The 16,658-nt window shown below is 56.9% G+C and overlaps 2 protein-coding genes across 2 annotated transcripts in view; both read left to right on the top strand.

The window, feature by feature from the left end:
• The first annotated feature begins 53 nt into the window (after positions 1 to 53).
• LOC119537203 (translation initiation factor IF-2-like) lies at positions 54 to 15,966 on the top strand. The gene is made up of 3 exons (XM_037839755.1): positions 54 to 114; positions 836 to 1,110; positions 15,882 to 15,966. The coding sequence occupies exons 1-3, from the start codon at positions 54 to 56 to the stop codon at positions 15,918 to 15,920; spliced, it is 375 nt and encodes a 124-aa protein (XP_037695683.1). The 3' UTR covers positions 15,921 to 15,966.
• The window catches only part of ARAP1 (ArfGAP with RhoGAP domain, ankyrin repeat and PH domain 1), a 74,190-nt gene continuing 66,406 nt past the window's right edge, over positions 8,875 to 16,658 (top strand). The window contains 1 exon segment of the mRNA XM_037840534.1: positions 8,875 to 9,018. The gene's annotated coding sequence lies outside the window, so the exon portion shown is untranslated.

The raw sequence follows: 16,658 nt of genomic DNA, 5'->3' as shown, positions 1-16,658 counted from the left end.
GTCAACTTGGAGTCGACTCTTTCCCGGAGGGGCAGGGTGAACCTCCAGTGGGGATGGGCAGATTTTATAACTCCAAGACTTGGATTCCAACCCCAGCTGGCTTTGTAACTTTGGGTAAGTCCAGAACTTCTTGGAGCCTGAGTTTCCAATCCATAAACTGGGGTGGCAATGTTTGCCCTCAAGTAGAGATGTGAGGATTGAGATAAAAGGAATAAATTGCTCAGCATAGGGCCTGGTATGAAGAAGGTGCTCAAGTTCAATGACTGTTCTCTCAGGGTAAACCCCCATCCCCTATCCCAGTGAGATCCATTTGAGATCTGTTCTTCCAAATATGCCTCTGGGCATATGGAGAAATAGAAGCCCAGAGAAATTAAGGTCTGGCTCAGCTGGCCCCAGAGGTGCTCTGGATGCAGAACCCAAGAATGCTTGCCAGGCCTGAGGCCCTCACCTGTGTGTGTGTGTTGGGAGGAGAGGGAATCTGTTCTCTTGGCCAGTGAACGTGCCTGGGAGTACCAGCCTCCAGCTGCAGCTTTCAGCCAAGGGATTCTTGGTGCCTTGGGCTGATGAGTCAGAGGGCGTTAGGACTGGCCGGGACTCTTCCCCACCGTCCTGCCCGTGGGGATACGGGCTCAGGCAGATAGGTGGGAAGCCCTCAGAGAATGTGGTGGGGCAAGAACTTCTGGAGACCAAGTGCCCGGTAGTCCGAGGAGGAGGGAGGAGTGCCTCACCCTTCCCAGGAGGTAGACACCAGAAAAGGGGTGGCGAGAGGCAGAGTGACTCAGGGAGAGATGGGGACTCAGTGGGCGGGAGTGGTGGGGGCAGACCTGAACCTCAGGAGACAGACGCAGACCGGCCAACGGTGACAGGGCAGGGGAGTCACCTAGGCACACAGGCGGTCTGCAAGGCGGCGACCAGCCGGGGGGCGGGGCCGGGGGCGGGGCCGCGTCCCTGCCCCGCCCTCCCCGCCCCGGAGCGTCACGTGGGGCGGGCGGAAGCGCCCCGCGGGGTGGGCTTGCCGGGCTGGCGACCGCGAGTTGGCAGCGGCGCCACCGTGAGCCCGTGGCGGTGCTGGGACCCCGGGTCCCCATGCGGAGTCTTCGCTCAGAACAGGTCAGTGCTGCTGAGGGGGCCTCCCCGTCCGCCGCCCTTGGCTAGGTGTCGCCGGGAGTTTCCCCATTTCGCAGACGGGAACGCCGAGGCCGCGCGGCGACTCTGCGTCCGGCGCCTGCTTCCGCGGGCTCCCCTCCCCGGATCCTCTTGTCTGTTCCCCTGCCTGGTGGTGATTGGGGTCGCCTTCTGAGGATGAGCGGTCCGGCCAGAGACCGTAGGGAGGGTGGCGAACCCGCGAACCTTAGCCCTAAGGCGCGAAGCCTCCCGGGATCCGGAGCCCGTCCGCCCTGGGACGCCTTGCTTTTCTCGTCTGTGAAATGAAGGCTTCCACCTCACTGACCGCTGAGGCGCTGCCAGCTTTGCAGATCCGTTTTACCCTATACTTTGAACCTGTGGCACCAGTGACCTTGGGCAGCCTACTTCCGGTCTCTGCGCCTCAGTTCTCTACCAGTAAATAGGGGCATTACTTCCCAAGAGCCCCTACTTGTCCCAGTTGCTGGAAAAAGGAGGTGTGTGTGCACTGAATGGGGTCAACCTGGGAGTGGGTGGTTGGAAGTGGAAAGACCAGACTTGGTGTGCACCCTCGGGGGTGGGAGGGTGGTCACAGCTTTCCAGGGGTGCAAATCTAAAAACCCCTATCCTGGGGAGCCTTTCCTGATCCCCAAGCTAGGTTGGAGTGGGGTGGGGGTGGGGGGTGTGGTGGCCTACAAGCTGGACACACGGGTACACAGGGAAGCATTTGACTAGGCTGGGCACCAGGGACCCAGACAGAGGCACTCATGCTGCCTGGCCTTGGAGAGCTCCCAGGCTGGGGGAAACCACCCAGCAAGCTCATTGCAGGGTAGAAGGAGCCCAGCAGACCCACAAACGCAGGTGCAGACTGGTGCAGAGATGGAATCAGGGACCGGGGCTCTTGGAAGGCTGAAGAGGAGGAGGAGATAACTGGATTGAGGTTTGGCAGTTAAATGGCAATGCACAGGGACAAGGGTCCTGGAGGGCATAACTTGTGCAAAGGCAGGAGCATGTGTGGTGTGTTTGAGGAGATGGGTGTAGCTGGAAGGGGTAGCTGGGGTGGACAGAGCTCATCCCTGTGTCCCATGGCTGGTTGGGAATTGTCCAGACCGTGGCCTGGGGACCCTGCTTCCCCATTGGCTGCTTGGCAGTGTCCTGGCGACTGGTGAGGTAGAGGTAGACAAAGACCCCTGGTAGTCCAGTTTCCCCTCAAGCTTATTTGAGCATCTACACATTAAGTCTCCGCCCTTTATGCAGGTTGCTTGTCCCTCCTCCCTCTCTCCCCTAGAAGTCTTCTAACCCTCCAAATCCCCTAGGTCCTCTAGGGCTTCAGGTTTCAGAGGTAGATTGCTTCTTGCCCACTCCTACCTGCCCAGTCTTTCAGTGCTGTTTTTTGGCACAGCCCAGGAAGGGTGCCCTGGGACCCCCATGGTGAGAGGGCCTCCAGAGCCATGGGGCTGACTGGAACCTGAGGTTAGGAGTCCCTGTGTGGCCACCAGCAGCTATGTGGCTCCCAAACTTCTCAGAGCCTCAATTTCCCCATCTATAAAACCTGATCAACATGGCCCCATGCCCCGCAGAGAGGCTGTGCTGGGGCAAGAATCAGGCCTGTTTGAATCTAACTCCTGCTTCCAGCAGTGAGTGAGTGAATGAAAGAAAGGGAAGACCCAGGGAAGGAGTCAGTTTAGAGGAGTAGGAGGCCTCTGAGAGTCCCAGGGCTAGTGGTAGACCAGGCCTGGGGCATTAGCTGGAAGAGAAGGGTGTCCCCTCCACTCTGGGGCCCTCTCCCCTCCCACCCTACTCTCCCTTTTGCGGAGCTCAAAGCCAGCCAGCCAGTGCCCAAACAAGTGGCCTCTGTTCCCAGGGAGGGGGAGGGGAACAGACCCTGGGCTCCAGGCCCGTCTGTCCAGCCCTGACCCTGGTCCCCCGCCCCTTGCTCTGGATCTTAACCCTTGGGGGACCTGCACTTGGCCCTGGGATGCTTGAGGGCTGCTGCCTCTTGCCCACCAGCTGTCCCTTCCACTCTCACCTCAGGCTCCGCTACAGGAGGGGGATGCAGTAGAACATCAGTGGGAAATGGGGAAGGAAGGAAGAAACAGGAGGGGTGGGTGAGCTGGAGCAGATGTGGCTGTAGACAGTCAGAGACTCCCTGGTCCAGGTGCCTCTTTCACAGATGGGGAAACTGAGGCTGAGAGCCAGAGATTGGCCCAGACTGGCACAGCAAGCCCTGGTAGGAGTCAGTACCATCCACAACTCCCAGTCTGGATCCTGGGGCCACTCGTCTTAGAGAAAGAAGATGGAACAGGAGGGAGCTCTCCTTGATAAGAGTATCTACTGTTTGTGGACACTGCACATTCCTTGCCCATTTTATACCATTCCGTGAGACAAGGGTCACCCTCCAATGGCATAGAGAGAAAGGTGAGTAATAACACTAACAGGAATGACAATAGCAGCAAATACAAATACAGCACTGTCAACTAGGTGCTTTCATGAACGTTAATCAGTGTAATCCTCTCAGTAAGCCTAGAAGTTAGGTACCATTTTACAACTGAGGAAACTGAGGCATGGAGAGGTTAAGTAATTTGCCTGAGATCATGGCAGATAATGGCAGAAGCAGGATCAGAACCCACGGTTTTGCTTCTTTTGGCCTGGTTCCCCCTTCACCAGCCTGACCTGGCCCCTGGCGCTCAGCCCAGGGTCTGGCTCAATGAGAGGCTTTCCCCGGATGGTGGCCAAGGCAGCTCTGAGCAGAGTGTGATGATAACCGGGCTGGGGGGCAGACCCCGGGAGCAGTCTTGGAATGGCCTCCTAGACCCTAGACCCGGCTCCTCCCCTGGAACAGAGTCCAGTCCCTTGGGCTGCCCCTCCAGCCTCTCCTCTGGGCTCAGGCTGGACTCTGGCCTGCCTGTGCTTCCCATCTGTACAGAGGCTTGTTTCCCGTTTCAGGGAGGGGTTCTGGGCTAAGGGTGGCCACTTGAGGGGTCTGAACAGGGAGAGAATATGACAGGCCCTCAGAGATCCCTTTATAAACTACACTCCCCACAGCCCTCAGGGCCTGCCACTGACTCAAAACCAGTGCTCCCAGCTCTAATCAGAGCATCTTGTCCACCTATCCCCCCCGGCCAGGCCTCCAGACCTGTGCATTCCAACCAGAGCCCTGAAAAGGATGTTCCCAGTCCAAAGAGGCCGGTGACTCCAGGTGTCATGGGCAGGGTGTGGAGGGGCGGGGAGGGGGTGGGGGCAGTGCACAATTGGCCTTCTGCACGGCTTTCCTGTGAAGTTTCTGTCTCTCACCCTTTGGGTCAGAGTTTAGAAGAGACAGGCCTGTCCAATCATTAGGACATCATCCTAGACCATTGGGACAGACAGAGTGACTGGGAGGGGATTTGGAGTTAAGTGACCAGTTCAACAGCAGAATTATTATTGACTAGTAGTAACAGCAGTATCAGTAGCTACTGTTCCTTGGAAGCTTATTAGGTGCCAGGTATTGTGCTAAACATTTTATGTAATGGTTTTGTTTAATTCTCACAATAGACTGGGTGGTGAGCACTGTTCCTGTTTTGCAGATGAGGAAACTGAGGCCCAGTGAGGATAAGCAATTTGCCCAAGATCACCCACTACATAGAATAGTTGGGGATCTGAATTTCTATTGCTTCCCAGTGAGAACCTTGAGTTCTGGGAGGCACTGCAGACAGAGGAGATCCAAACCTGGTCCTAATCCAAGAACTCAGTCAGGGTGACAGGCAGGACTTGGATGGCTGCCTGGTGACCAGCTGTGGGGGTGCCATGCCTGCAAGGGTATCCTGCTTGCATCTGGACTAGCTGCTGCCGAGTCCTGAGCCCTTGTGGGGGGAACTAGGTTGAACACTTCCCAGTCTCCTGGAGGGAGGGGCCCAGAGGAGGACTCAGCGGTCAGAGAGGCCCCTGGGGGATGTGACACAAACTTCTTCTTCATCTTCTTTGTTGTGAGGGCAAAGATGAAGGCAAGGCCAGTGAAGGGGGAGAGAGAGGAGGATCAAGACCTTGTGGCCACTCCTCTGCCCCCACACCCAGGATCTCAGCTGCCCAGGGGTCCTGGGAGAGCCTGGCCTGGTCCCCCCTCCTGCTGCTGCATATCCCATTCCCAAGTGCCTGGGTCTCCCCTGTCAGCTTCCCCACCACCCCAGAAAATGCTGCTCTGCCCCTGGCATCCCCTTCTCTCCTCTTCTCCCCCACCTTAATCCAGGGGTGGAGTCTGCCTAGTGTCAGGCCTGGGAGTCAGGAGCCTGGGGTCTGTCCCTGGCCTCGGGCTCACTGAGAAGTCTTGAGCTGGTCACGTATCTTCAATGGGCCCAATTTCCCTGGAGCTTCATGGAGGGAGCAGAAAGAAGCAGCTCCTGGGACCTCCCAGGCACACCAGCCCCCAGGGATGGATAGGACAGGAATCAACCAAATGGGGCAGGTGAGGGGCAGGTGAGGTGTGAGGCAGGTGGGAGAGGGGGCTGTCTCCACCCTTCCTCATGCACTTCTCCCTCCCACATTGGGCAGCTGGGATTTTAAGATTCTCAGAGTCCAAGATTCCAGGGATTGGGGATTCCAGGATTCTAGGGTTTTGTGTTTGCAATTGCCAGCTTCCAGGTTTCTGAAAGTCTAGGTTCCAAGACCCAGAGTTGAGGCTGAGCCCTGTGCTGCATCTCGGGCAGGCTGGCACTGGACAGACGAGGCCTGGAGAGTGTCTCAGGGCAGCCAGGTGGGTGAGTGGCCCTGTGGCCTCAGGCTCCCAGCTCTCTGTGCTCTCTGCACCCACCACCCCAGCATCCACATCCACAGCTGCCTCCCTTTCAGGAAATCTGAGAAGCAGGCCCTGGAAAGGACTAGGTAGTAGCAGAAGAGGCAGCCACTTTGGCGGGTGGGGGTATAGCGGGGCCAGGTGGTGGTGGGGGCTATCCCCATGGACTTCAGGAGGTGGGTGAGGAGGGGCTCAGGGAGAGCTGCATCCTGGCTCCGTCACAGAGCAATGTCAGGGCCACATTTCTGGGGGGACATGGCTCACAGACCCAGGTCAAGCCTTGAAAGGCCAGGCAGAGTCAGGCTCAGGAGCCCCTACAGAGAGCGGTGGGCAGAGACCTGAGCCTGAGAGCCCGAGGAGAGGCACAGCCCCAACTCAGGGTGCAGGAAGCAGGGCCTTAGCTGAGGCCTTAGCCGAGAGCCTCCCTCTGCTCTTTCTGGTGCCCATCTGGTGCCCATGTGGGCACAGCAGCCCTGGGCAGGGCAGGCAGGGGTGTGGGAGCTGCCCTGGGAGAGGAGGCTTGTCTTTTGTAGGGAAGTGCCCTACACATCTAGCTGGGCAAGAAGTCCTTCCTGGATCATGCTTCTCAGCCCCTTCCTTTCCATACCCCCTTTGGTAGGGGCCTCCGTGTGTGTGTGTGTGTGTGTGTGTGTGTGTGTGTGTGTGTGTGTGTATTCTCTCCAGCTCCATGCTCCAGAGTGGGCAAATACATGGCCTTGGAGGAGCTGCACTTTTTTCTCTGTGTGCATGTGATTGGCATTCAATGTCCCAGTGGGCCTGGGTGCTCCTGCCCTGGGTGTGTGAGCTGGTCAAGGTGTCCCCCACATGGGCCTCGGTCTCTCCATCCCTGCAGCGAGGACCTTCCTCCGGGTAGGCCACAGTGCCAGTCTGCAACTGGAAGGGAGAAAGGGGCTTCCGCCGAGGGCAGGGCTGGTGGCTGATGCTTTTCTGGATGACAACAGGGCTGCCCTGGAGGTGCCCACTCCCCCCTCAGACTCGGACTGTTCCCTCCTCCCTCTGTCTCCTCAGCTCTAAAGGTAGCCGTGAACCAGGTCACTCATCTGCCTCCTCCACCTGTGACCTCAAAACCCACATTTCTCAGAGCAGAGCCGGCCAGCCCACTTGGAGGTGGGGGTGGCTGCAGTATCCATCTTGTGTTTTCTAGGGGGACGGCGGCCTCCCAGTTCTTCCAAGGACCAGGGTAGTAGACTGAGCTCAGGCTCTGGTTGGGATTTGCTGCGTGGTCCTGGTTGGGTTCTAGCCCTCCTCTGGGGCTCACTTTCCCCTCCTCGAAATGGGGAGAGTGTAGTAAGTGGTTCCTGAACGCCTAAGGAACTGAGGCGGGGTGGTCATGGAGTGTGGGAGAAGGCAAGGCAGCGGGAGGCTGGAGCTGCACCTGGGGTGGGCAGTAGGGAGAATGGCAGGTGCCTGGTGTTGGGGGGCTGGAGGCTGGGTTCTAGCCACGTTTTGGCTACTGGTTTGCAGTGTGACCCTGGGCAAGTCATTGCTCTCTGGGCTACTTGCTCTTCACATGTAAAATTGGGGAATGATCATTCAATCAATAGATATTCACTGGGGGCCACTCGGACTGAGAGCTGGGGACACGAGGGACTCAGACCTCAGTCTTGCTTTGAAGGAGCACCTGCCAGGGCTGAAGGGGGACACAGTCATAGATGGTGACACCCTGGTGTGATCAGGAGACCCCTGATCCAGCTGGGGTCCTAGAATGTTTCCCGGAGCAGGTGTCATTTGAGCTTGGAGGGGGAGGTGGAGGAAGACATTCCAGGAAGAGGGAACTGCATCAGCAAAGGCCTGGAGGTCAAGGCTGGTGTTGGGGAGTGGGAGTGGAGGAAGTGAGACAGAGAGGAGGGGCAAGTATCAGGAGGTAGAGGGTGGAGACCCTTTGAGCCCCACTGGGTCGTATAATAGGGAGCCATGGAAGGTGTTGGCAGGCAGGGGAGAGACAGCATCTGCCTTGGGGTGGGGGTTAGTCTCAGAGACTCCTGGAAGTCTGCCTGAACCTGCTCTGGGGCCATGGTTGATCGGAGGCAGGTGAGGGGCTCTGTGAGTCGGCACTTCCCCTGTGTGGTGAGGGCTCCCCAGCAGTGTTTAGCGGGACAGCACAGCAGGAAGTGGCCAGGACAGCCTCAGAGGTTGAGAGAAGGGACAGCCCCTGCGACAGAGGGTGCCAAGGAGCCGCAGAGTCAAATCTTAGCTCCTCATACTCCTGGGCAGAAGGTTGACCTGTGCCTCATCCAACTGTCCCTCTCCCTGCCAGGGAGAGGCCCCTGACCCGAGCCTCCCAAGTAAGCAAGCCACAGTTAGACCCAGATGGAAGGCCTCCCAGCCCAGCCTTTGGGTCTTCGAGGCCCTCTGCTGCCCTCCAAGGCTCCCTGTTGTCTGGAGAGTGAGGGCAAATGTCTTAACGTGGCCTTCCAGGCCCTTCTCAGCCTTCAGCCTGTGCCCCCTCCCTCTCCCACCTGACCTCCCATGTCCTGCCTGTTTCCACGTTGTCCCTCTGAGGAGACAAAGCATGGAGGGAGGGGCCCAGGGGCAACCCTTGGTTCAGATTCTGGCTCCTGTGTGATATTGGGCAGGTTACTTAACCTCTCGGAGGCTCAGTTTCCTCATCTGTAAAATGGTCTAAAGCCATTTACTTTTCAGGTCGTTGTGAGCTAATTTGCATAACAACTTTAGCCTGGTAGATGGTGAGCGCTCCATTCCTGTGAGCTTTGCTGTGTTCAGCAGGGAGATGTGAGTAGATTTGGCGAGTGGGTTAGAAGGCTCCCCTGTGGCCCTGCTGGAGGGTGGGTTGGAGGGGGCAGGCTGAGGCGGGGAGGCTGGAGGTTTCCTGAGGTCGCACATCCAATGGGAGGCCCAAGCTGGTGGGACTGGTCCCTCCTCCTCCCTGGCTCCCTCCACGCCCTGCCCCACCCACACAGGCCGCTTAGCTTCCCCTTTCAGGCCCTGCTTGTCTTCTGACTCTTCCATTCCAGGCGGGCACTCAGGGAGAGGGCAGGCCTGGGTCCCTGGTTCTTCTGGGCTGCTGATTCAGGAGTGCAGAAGAGCCCACCCAGATGGTCCTGTGCAGCAGGCAGATGCCTCAGATTCCCGGCTGCCTCGACAAGGTGCGTGCCCTGCACCCCTCCCTCCCCTCACCCAGCCAGGGGTGCAGGGCCTCGGCCCCTCCGGCCATGAGCGGGTCCAGGTCCGTGCCTCTGCTTCTGTCCTCTCCCGCTGCTGTGGATTCTGTCGTCAGCCCTGCCCATCCCACCCCCTTTGTGGTCTGCCCTGTTTCTTCCTATTTCTGCTTCATTTAGTGTCAAGTCTCCCTTCCTCCCCCAGGGGACAGTGGTCACTGAGGAGGTTCTTCCTGGAGACGTGTGGAGCCCTCATGCCTCCCCCTTGCCCAGTGCTGTGCCCCGTGATTTGGGGCCTCTGCCCCTGCCCTGCCACGGGGAATCCTTACCCCTAGTAGTGTGTGTCTGTGTCTGAGGGGCAGGGGACCGGGCCAGAGCCCAGTTGAGCTCATCATGGTAGTGCCCCAGGCCAGGGTGACCTCGTGATGTCTGTGTCCCCAGGTCTCCACAGGGATGGGCAGGGCTTGAGCTGAGGTCCGAAGGATCACGGATTGGGGGTGAGAGGAAGGGTAGATTAGGGTTGGGGCTTAGGTGGGAAGTAAGCACCAGGCCCAGGAGCTTTGCCCCTACCGGGTCAGACCAGTGGGCTACAGGGTGCCCTGGCTGATGGTGGAGGAGGGCAGGAGGCAGGGAGGTGGGCCAGGGTCCAGGCAAGTGGGGGAGCCTGGGGTAGGTGGGGGTGGCAGGGATGGAAGGAGTTAGGGGGAAAGAGGAGGGAGTGGTCTGGAGCAGCCTTCGGGTTGGGGGTAGTTGGTGAGTCTGGAAGGAGATTGGTATACAAAAGACTTTGTGACAAGGACTGAAAATCAAACCATTTAACTTTGAGCTTCATTTGTTTGCAAGTAGATACTTCAGATACTCACACCTTATCCCCAGACTGCGCTCCTTGCCTGGTCCTCTCCTGGGGTGGGGCTGCCAGAGGGAGGTCTAGAGGATGGAAGGGGGAGCGGCGCCGAAGGAGGGTGAGGGTCAGGGCTAGGGTGGGATCAGATCTGTCCTGAGGACAGGCTGCGGGAACCCTGGAGTCTCCGGTCTCCAGCGGAGCTCAGCCCACTTCCCATGGAAAGGCTGCAGTCTGCACCCAGGGCCGCTGCCCCTGTTCCCTGGAGAGCGTGAGCTAATCTGATCAGCCCTGCCTTACACCCCCAGGAGGGTGAGGGCAGGGGCCTTGGGTCTCCATCTCTCATCTTCCCATCCAGATGGCCCAGGAATTCAGCAATTTCATTCCTAATGTTCTCTTTGTAATTTATGCATGCTATCTTTAAACTCATAAAGCTACCTTATAATGGTAGTATCAGGGAGCAAACTGGAACAAATTCAATTCCAGTAGACCTGAAATTTTTTTCCTCTAATTATAAAAGTGATAACCAGTTGTAACAACTTCGACCAATACAGACGTGAAGGTCATAGAAAGCGACTATTCTTTAAGATTGGGGTGGGGTTTAGCGCTAGGTCTGAAATTGGGGTCAGGATGTGCAGTCTCCCTTCTTGGTGATTAATGTCTTTTGGTCATTAGTAAAACTGTGGCTTGACACTTTATTAGAATGGGGGTGCTGGGCCTGCCCCCAGAAGGCCCACTGTGTGTGGACGTGCGTGTTGCGTGCCCGGCGGGTGTGGTGGAGCCAGCAGGGACTGAAACCCAGCCGACCTCTGCTTGCTAAGCTGCGTGCTCTGGCGTGGGGCTGCTGGGGAAGGGGCACCTTTTTCTGATTTGCTCAAAGGCCTGTCTGGGTTGGGGGCAGCCTTGCTTTCCCCAGAGAAGGGAGCTGCTGGGTTCAGTGTGGGATGGGGAGCACACAGTACCTGGTCTGGATCTCGGTGGAGGGGCAGGACCCGAGGCAGGGTGTGGTAGTCCTTGGTGTCTGGGGTAACTGAGACCCCAGGGTGCTGAGGGGTCCCCAAACTGCGCTGGCTGTGAGCCCAACACCCAAGGGCCCCTCTGGTCAGGACCCACCAAGGCCTTGGGTCTAGAGACAGGAAGAGACAGCCTCAGCAGTGGAGGAGCGAGCAAATGACAGGGGAGCCTGGCCTCTCATACACACATGGTGACGTGTCATGGTCATCTGGTACCAGGCTGTATGAGGCAGGACCTACACTCCACTTTGTCGAGGGGGAAGCTGAGGCTCGGAGTGGGCTTCAGACAAGAAGTGGTGGAGCCAGCACTGGAACCTAGATCTGCCTTGTGTCCTAGATGGGGTGGGGGCTCTGGCCTGGAGCCCAGGGACTCCCCAACTGGCCACTGGCTCCCTACCATGGGGGTCCCTGGCTGAGGCAGCTCTTCAGGGACCCAGGCCCTGGGGCCCCACCTCAGTCCTTACTACCCTGCTGCCTTCAGCCCCAGGGGACAGGACATACAACAGATGGGGTGGGGGCAGAAGCCTCTTGGTGCCTGAGTGAGGTGCAGGACAGAGACGGGCTGGAGTAGGCCATATGCCTCCGTGGGGCTGGGTTGCAGCAGCCTCCAGTCCTTGAGACAGAAAATAGGCTACTTGGCCCAGGAGTCGGTCAGTGCCCCCAAGGGCAGCACCTGCTGCCTTGTCCAGGGCTGGAGGGAGCTGGCCTCTGCAGCGGGGCGTGGGCGCTGCTGCACCATCTGGGCTAGGAACCCAGCCTCCACCTAGTTCCTCATATCTACGGGAAGTGTCCCCAAAGCTTCTTGCCTGAGTTAGTGGAGTCCTGAGCAGCCCCAGGAGGGTGGCGGACCTAGGGTGGCCCTGCCCGAAGAAGGTATTACCTGGTGGGTGGACCGGGTGGGGGTAGTGGAGGGGTATTGGGCATCTTGGGGCTCTGAGCAGTTGTATACAGTTGAGTGTGGTGGTATCCTGTTGGCTGGGAGTGTGGGGGCTGGAAGGTATAAGTGTGGCAGGGGGCAGAGAGGCTGTTGGGTGGGGTGGGAGTGTGTGTGGCTCCAGGAGGTGTGTGTCCCTTGAGGTTGTGTGAGGTATGTGTTTGTGGTAAGGATGGGGTGTGGCCTGGCCAAAGCTGGACGTGCACTGTTCTTGGTTCCTGTGCGGGAAGCTCTGAGGGGTTCCCTGAGATCTGGATGTTGGGGTCCCTGCCCTGCCTGCATCTGCTGGGAAACCTAGGGACCAGGGGTGGGGCATGGGACTGTCCAGGGGTGGGAGGAGGTAGGGAGTGGACTAGCGAAGGCCTCAGGTATGGTCCCTGGGCCTGCCTCCCTCCTCTCCCCTCCCCTGCCCCCCAGTGCTGGGCCTTTCCTTGAACCCAGAGTTGTGCAGAGGGGGAGCTGAGATGCAATCCAGGGAGGTTTCCTGGCAGAGGGGGTTCCTGAACTGAGTATGGAAGGAGCTAGGACCTTCCTTGCTGCCCTGGCCCAGGGCTGACTCACTCATGCGAATCAGAATGCAAACGAGGCTCAGAGAGGCCTCTGGGCGGTGCAGCGGGCCAGCCGGGTTGGCAGCTTCTGCCTGCGACTGGAGCTGAGTCACCAAGCCCCTCTGGGCATCACCACTGTTCTTCACACCCCCATCCCTGCCTCACTAACATCTCCCCCTTCTCTAGATTTGCCAGGTAGTTTGCCCATTCTCAGGCTTTGCACCCTCTGTTCTCTGCCTAGAAGACCTTCCGTCCTTCTTCCACCCAGCAACCTCCTATTCATTCTTCAAGGCCCAGGAGTCCCCTCTGGAGGCCTGTCCAACTCAACCAGACAGAGGCAGTCATACCTTCCAGGGCCCCGTTGGCTCCAGGAAGTGACCTGGGCAAGTCCCTACCTTATGCAGCTATGGCCTCCTGCTCCATGAAATGGTGTGACAATTCTAGGCCTCAGAGTTATGAGGAAGAATGAGATGACGGTGGAAATCAGGGGCCAGGCACGCAGCAGGGACTTAGGAAATGAAGAAAGCCTGGGTGTGCCTGTCCTTGGGCTGCGATAGCTGGCATCACTAGTCAGCAGCGGGCAGGGAGGGCACATGGGGGCTGCTGGGCTGGGATAGAGAAGGGGCATGGGTTCTAAACTCTGTCCTTGGGGGTTGAAACAGTGGAGGACAGAAGGGCGGAAGCTTTGGCTCCAGCAAGAGGGACCTGAAGGAGGACTAGCTGGCAGGATTAGAGGACCCTTACCTCTGGACCGAGTGCCCTCGAGAGCTCAGCCAGGTCCTAGGTGGACTGTGAGGGGCAGAGGATCCAAAAAGCTTGCAGACTCCTAGGTCATCCCAGAGGTTTGGCTGGAGGTGGATTTCCATGAATGGAGCAACCAGAGACGACACAAGCTGTGCTGAGCTGTGCCGCAGAGGCCCGGGGAGCTGCGGAGGTGGTTTGGGGTGCTTTCTGAGAAGCTGGCCTGGAAGCAGTACCTGACGGTGGGAGGGTGCGGTTCATTCACTTGCTGTCAGCAGACAGTTTCAGGGGCTCCCCATATGCCAGGCCCATGCCAGGTGCAAGAAGTGACATGGAGTGAGCTGTGGATGAGGCCAGCCCTGCTCGGCTGGTGCTTGGGGTATGTCACCGCAGCTTGGGCAAGTTGCTTCCTCTCTGTGGGTGTCCGTTGCGTCATCTGGAAATGTCGGGGCTGCACCAGGTAGAATGACAGCCGAGGAGCTGTAGTGGTAACCTTGGAAGGGTTGTGAGCGGCAGTTGGGCCTGTGGGTGGGTCTGCTGCGAGGATGCTGGGAGGCTGGAGGGAGGGGGAGACGGATGAGGCTGGGGCTGGGCGGGGGTGAAGCCTGAGCTGGACCCTCTGGGTGTGGGAAGAGGGGAACCCACCAATTTGTGGCCTGCTATTGCAACAGAATGACATACCCCCCGCCTTGTGGGGGTGGGGACTCAGTGATGTGTCACAGCAGCAGAAGGGTTTGAACCTCCAAACCAGGATCAGGACAAGTGAGGCACTCACCTCAGCTGCAGAATTTAAGGGAAGTGCCAAAATTTCAGTAATCAAGGTAAATATTTTAATGCAATATTTAAATCCAAGATGAACAAAATATCCAAATGTTTAATAAAGATAAGATTGGTGTTGCTGATTCTTTGCCTCAGACTCCAGCTTGCTCAGCAAGGCACCACGGCAAACTTTTTTGGAGACCTGACTCTGGAGCTGCCTCCTCCAGGAAGCCTTCTCTGCCCCCACCCCCACCCCCACCCCAGATGGGTGAGGAACCCTTGGGCTGTTTGCACCATCTGGATGGTGTCTGACCCCCTCTATCCTTAGGTTCCTGGAGGGTGTGGCCAGGTCTGAAGTCTGGTTCATATTTGTGCCTCCAGTGCCTTGAACATGGCTCTCCTGGAGCAGGTGTTGGTGAGGAGTTCCTGAGTCCCTGACTTTGGCCTTCAGTCCTTTAGTGTAGCAATAGGAACTTGAAAGAGGCCCAGGAGGGGGCCAGGCCCTTGTCAGGGAGAGCAGTGGTTTCCTCTTTCCCAGACCTCATCATTCCAGTAGGGTTGTTGGGACGGTCATCAGTTAATGTGCGTTAAGCCCCTGGAACAGTGCCCGGTCTATAGGAGATACTCAGTAAGTGTTTGCAGTTGCTTTTGAGAGGCAGTCAGCAGAGGGTAAGAGTCTTGAGCTGCACTGTCCAGTGGAAATATAATGCAAGGCACAAGTGCAATTTTAAATGTTCTGGTAGTCACGTTAAAAAGAAACAGGTGAAATTAATTTTAATAATGCATTTTATTTGGATATCCAAAATATTATCATTTCATCATGCAGTCAGTAGGACAAAAATTACTAAGATGTTTTACATCCATTTTTGGCACTAAGTCTTCAAGGATCAGTGTGTATTTTCTTTACAGCACACCTCATTTTGAAGGGGCCACATTTCAAGTTCAGTAGCCACATGTAGCTCCTGGAGCTATGGTGTAGATATACCTAAGCCACCCCTTCGTAGCTGTGTGACTTTGGGCAAGTTGGTTAACCTCTCTGTGCCTCAGTTTTTTCTTCTTAAAATAGGGATAACAATCATAGGTTTGCTATGAGGATTAAATAAATTAGTTAATATAAAGTGCTTAGGAAAGCACCTGGCATATAATAAGCACTATGTTGTCTATTATTGTTTTCATTGTCTTTTGAGTGGCTCTGCTGTTTTTGCCAACTCTGTCATCTGAAGTACTAGTTACTTAAAATTTGTTTATAAAATACTCATTTTTAAAACAGACACCTATTTTAGTCCCATCTGAGCAGTGAATGTAGTCCACTTAAAATAAATACCTAACAAGTAAAATTTTAAATGCTCACAAGTGCCCTCCAAAGCCACCGTGCAGAACCCAGCAGTTTGCAGGTTAACCGTGCCCTAGTGGCAGGGGCCTGGCTCTGCCTGCAGGCCTGGGGATGAGGTTCTTCCCTTCTACCTTCCTCCCACCTCCAAACCGAGCTTCCTCCATCTGAGCAGCAGGGGCCGCGGCATTTTCTTCAACCTCCCACACGTGTCTAGGAGCAGAGCCCCTGGGATCTCAGGCCCCTGCCCTACTCCGTGGCTCCCAGGCATGGTGGAGAGAGTCCTGTCTCCCTGGTCTCCCCCCTCTCTCTGGCTGGCCTCGGTCCCACCCGCAGCCCCTGCCACAGCCTGCCCACAGCATCCCAGTCGCTGGTCCTCGGGGGGTCCTGGAGCGTGGGAAGTCCTGACCTGGGTGGTACCCACCTTTGGGCAGGCCTGTCTGCCTTCCTCACCCCCGCTGGAAGGCCTTCCTCTGGCCTATCTTCCAACTCTCCCCTTCTCTTCCTTCCCTTCCTCTTCCTCCACCTGTCCCCCACCCCTCTCACCCTTCCTCTCCTTTGCCCTCCTCCTTCCTCTTCCCGTCCTCTTCCTCTCTCTGTCCTGCCTCTCCCCGCGGCCTCCCAGCTGCGCAGGAACCCGGTGGCCCTGCCTCACGGAATCTCTCCTCCATCCCTGTCCTTGCAGCTTGCGCCTCAGGCCGCGATGAGGAGCCCTTCCGAGTAGCCGCCGTCCCCAGGAGGGCCGGGGCATCCTTGGCAGCCCAGCCGGTGAGCCAGGGTGGGGATGTGGGAGCCGGGCTGGGTGGGGGCAGGCTCATGGAGGCTGAGACTTCAGGTCCCATTTTCCATTTTGAAACAACCAAGAGTGGGAGTCTCGGGGTGAGGCCCGGGGACCTTGCTGAGAGCCCCAGGAGGGCTTTGAAGGAGATGAGACAGGGCAGGGACCAGCAGGGTGGGTGCAGGGGGATTGTGTGGGGTGGGGAGGGGGGAGGGTCTCTGTCACTGTCTGCTTATTTGACTCCCTTCCTTTCCTTGGTATTTTTGTCTCTCTCATTTCCAGTCTGTAGGCATGATTATCAAATTATCTTCTAAATTTTATTTATTTTTTGAAAACGGTTCAAAATTAAAAAGATTCAGAAAGGCATAGTAAAAGGTAACCTTCCCTGCCTCTTCTGTCCCCCCAGCTGTCCAATTCCCCTCCCCAGACACAACCAGTTTCTTGTGTACCTGTCCAGAGGTATTCTGTTTGTATACGTGTGTGCATATCTATGCGTATATTTTTCTTTTTCTTTAACCTAGATGTTTGCATATTATAACACTGTTCTGCACTTTGCTTTATCACTTAAAAGCAAATCATTAAAGTAATTTTATGTGAACTTAAGAATCTGCCTGTCCAAAAAAATTCCACTTGGTATTTTTAGTTGGGATTGCATTAAAGATAGAGCTTCCCCCTAGAAGAATT

The sequence above is a fragment of the Choloepus didactylus genome, chromosome 6 (genome assembly GCF_015220235.1).
Source record: "Choloepus didactylus isolate mChoDid1 chromosome 6, mChoDid1.pri, whole genome shotgun sequence".
Classification (NCBI taxonomy): Eukaryota; Metazoa; Chordata; class Mammalia; order Pilosa; family Megalonychidae; genus Choloepus; species Choloepus didactylus.
Note: the sequence above shows the minus strand (reverse complement) of the source record. Positions and strands in the feature narration are given on the sequence as shown.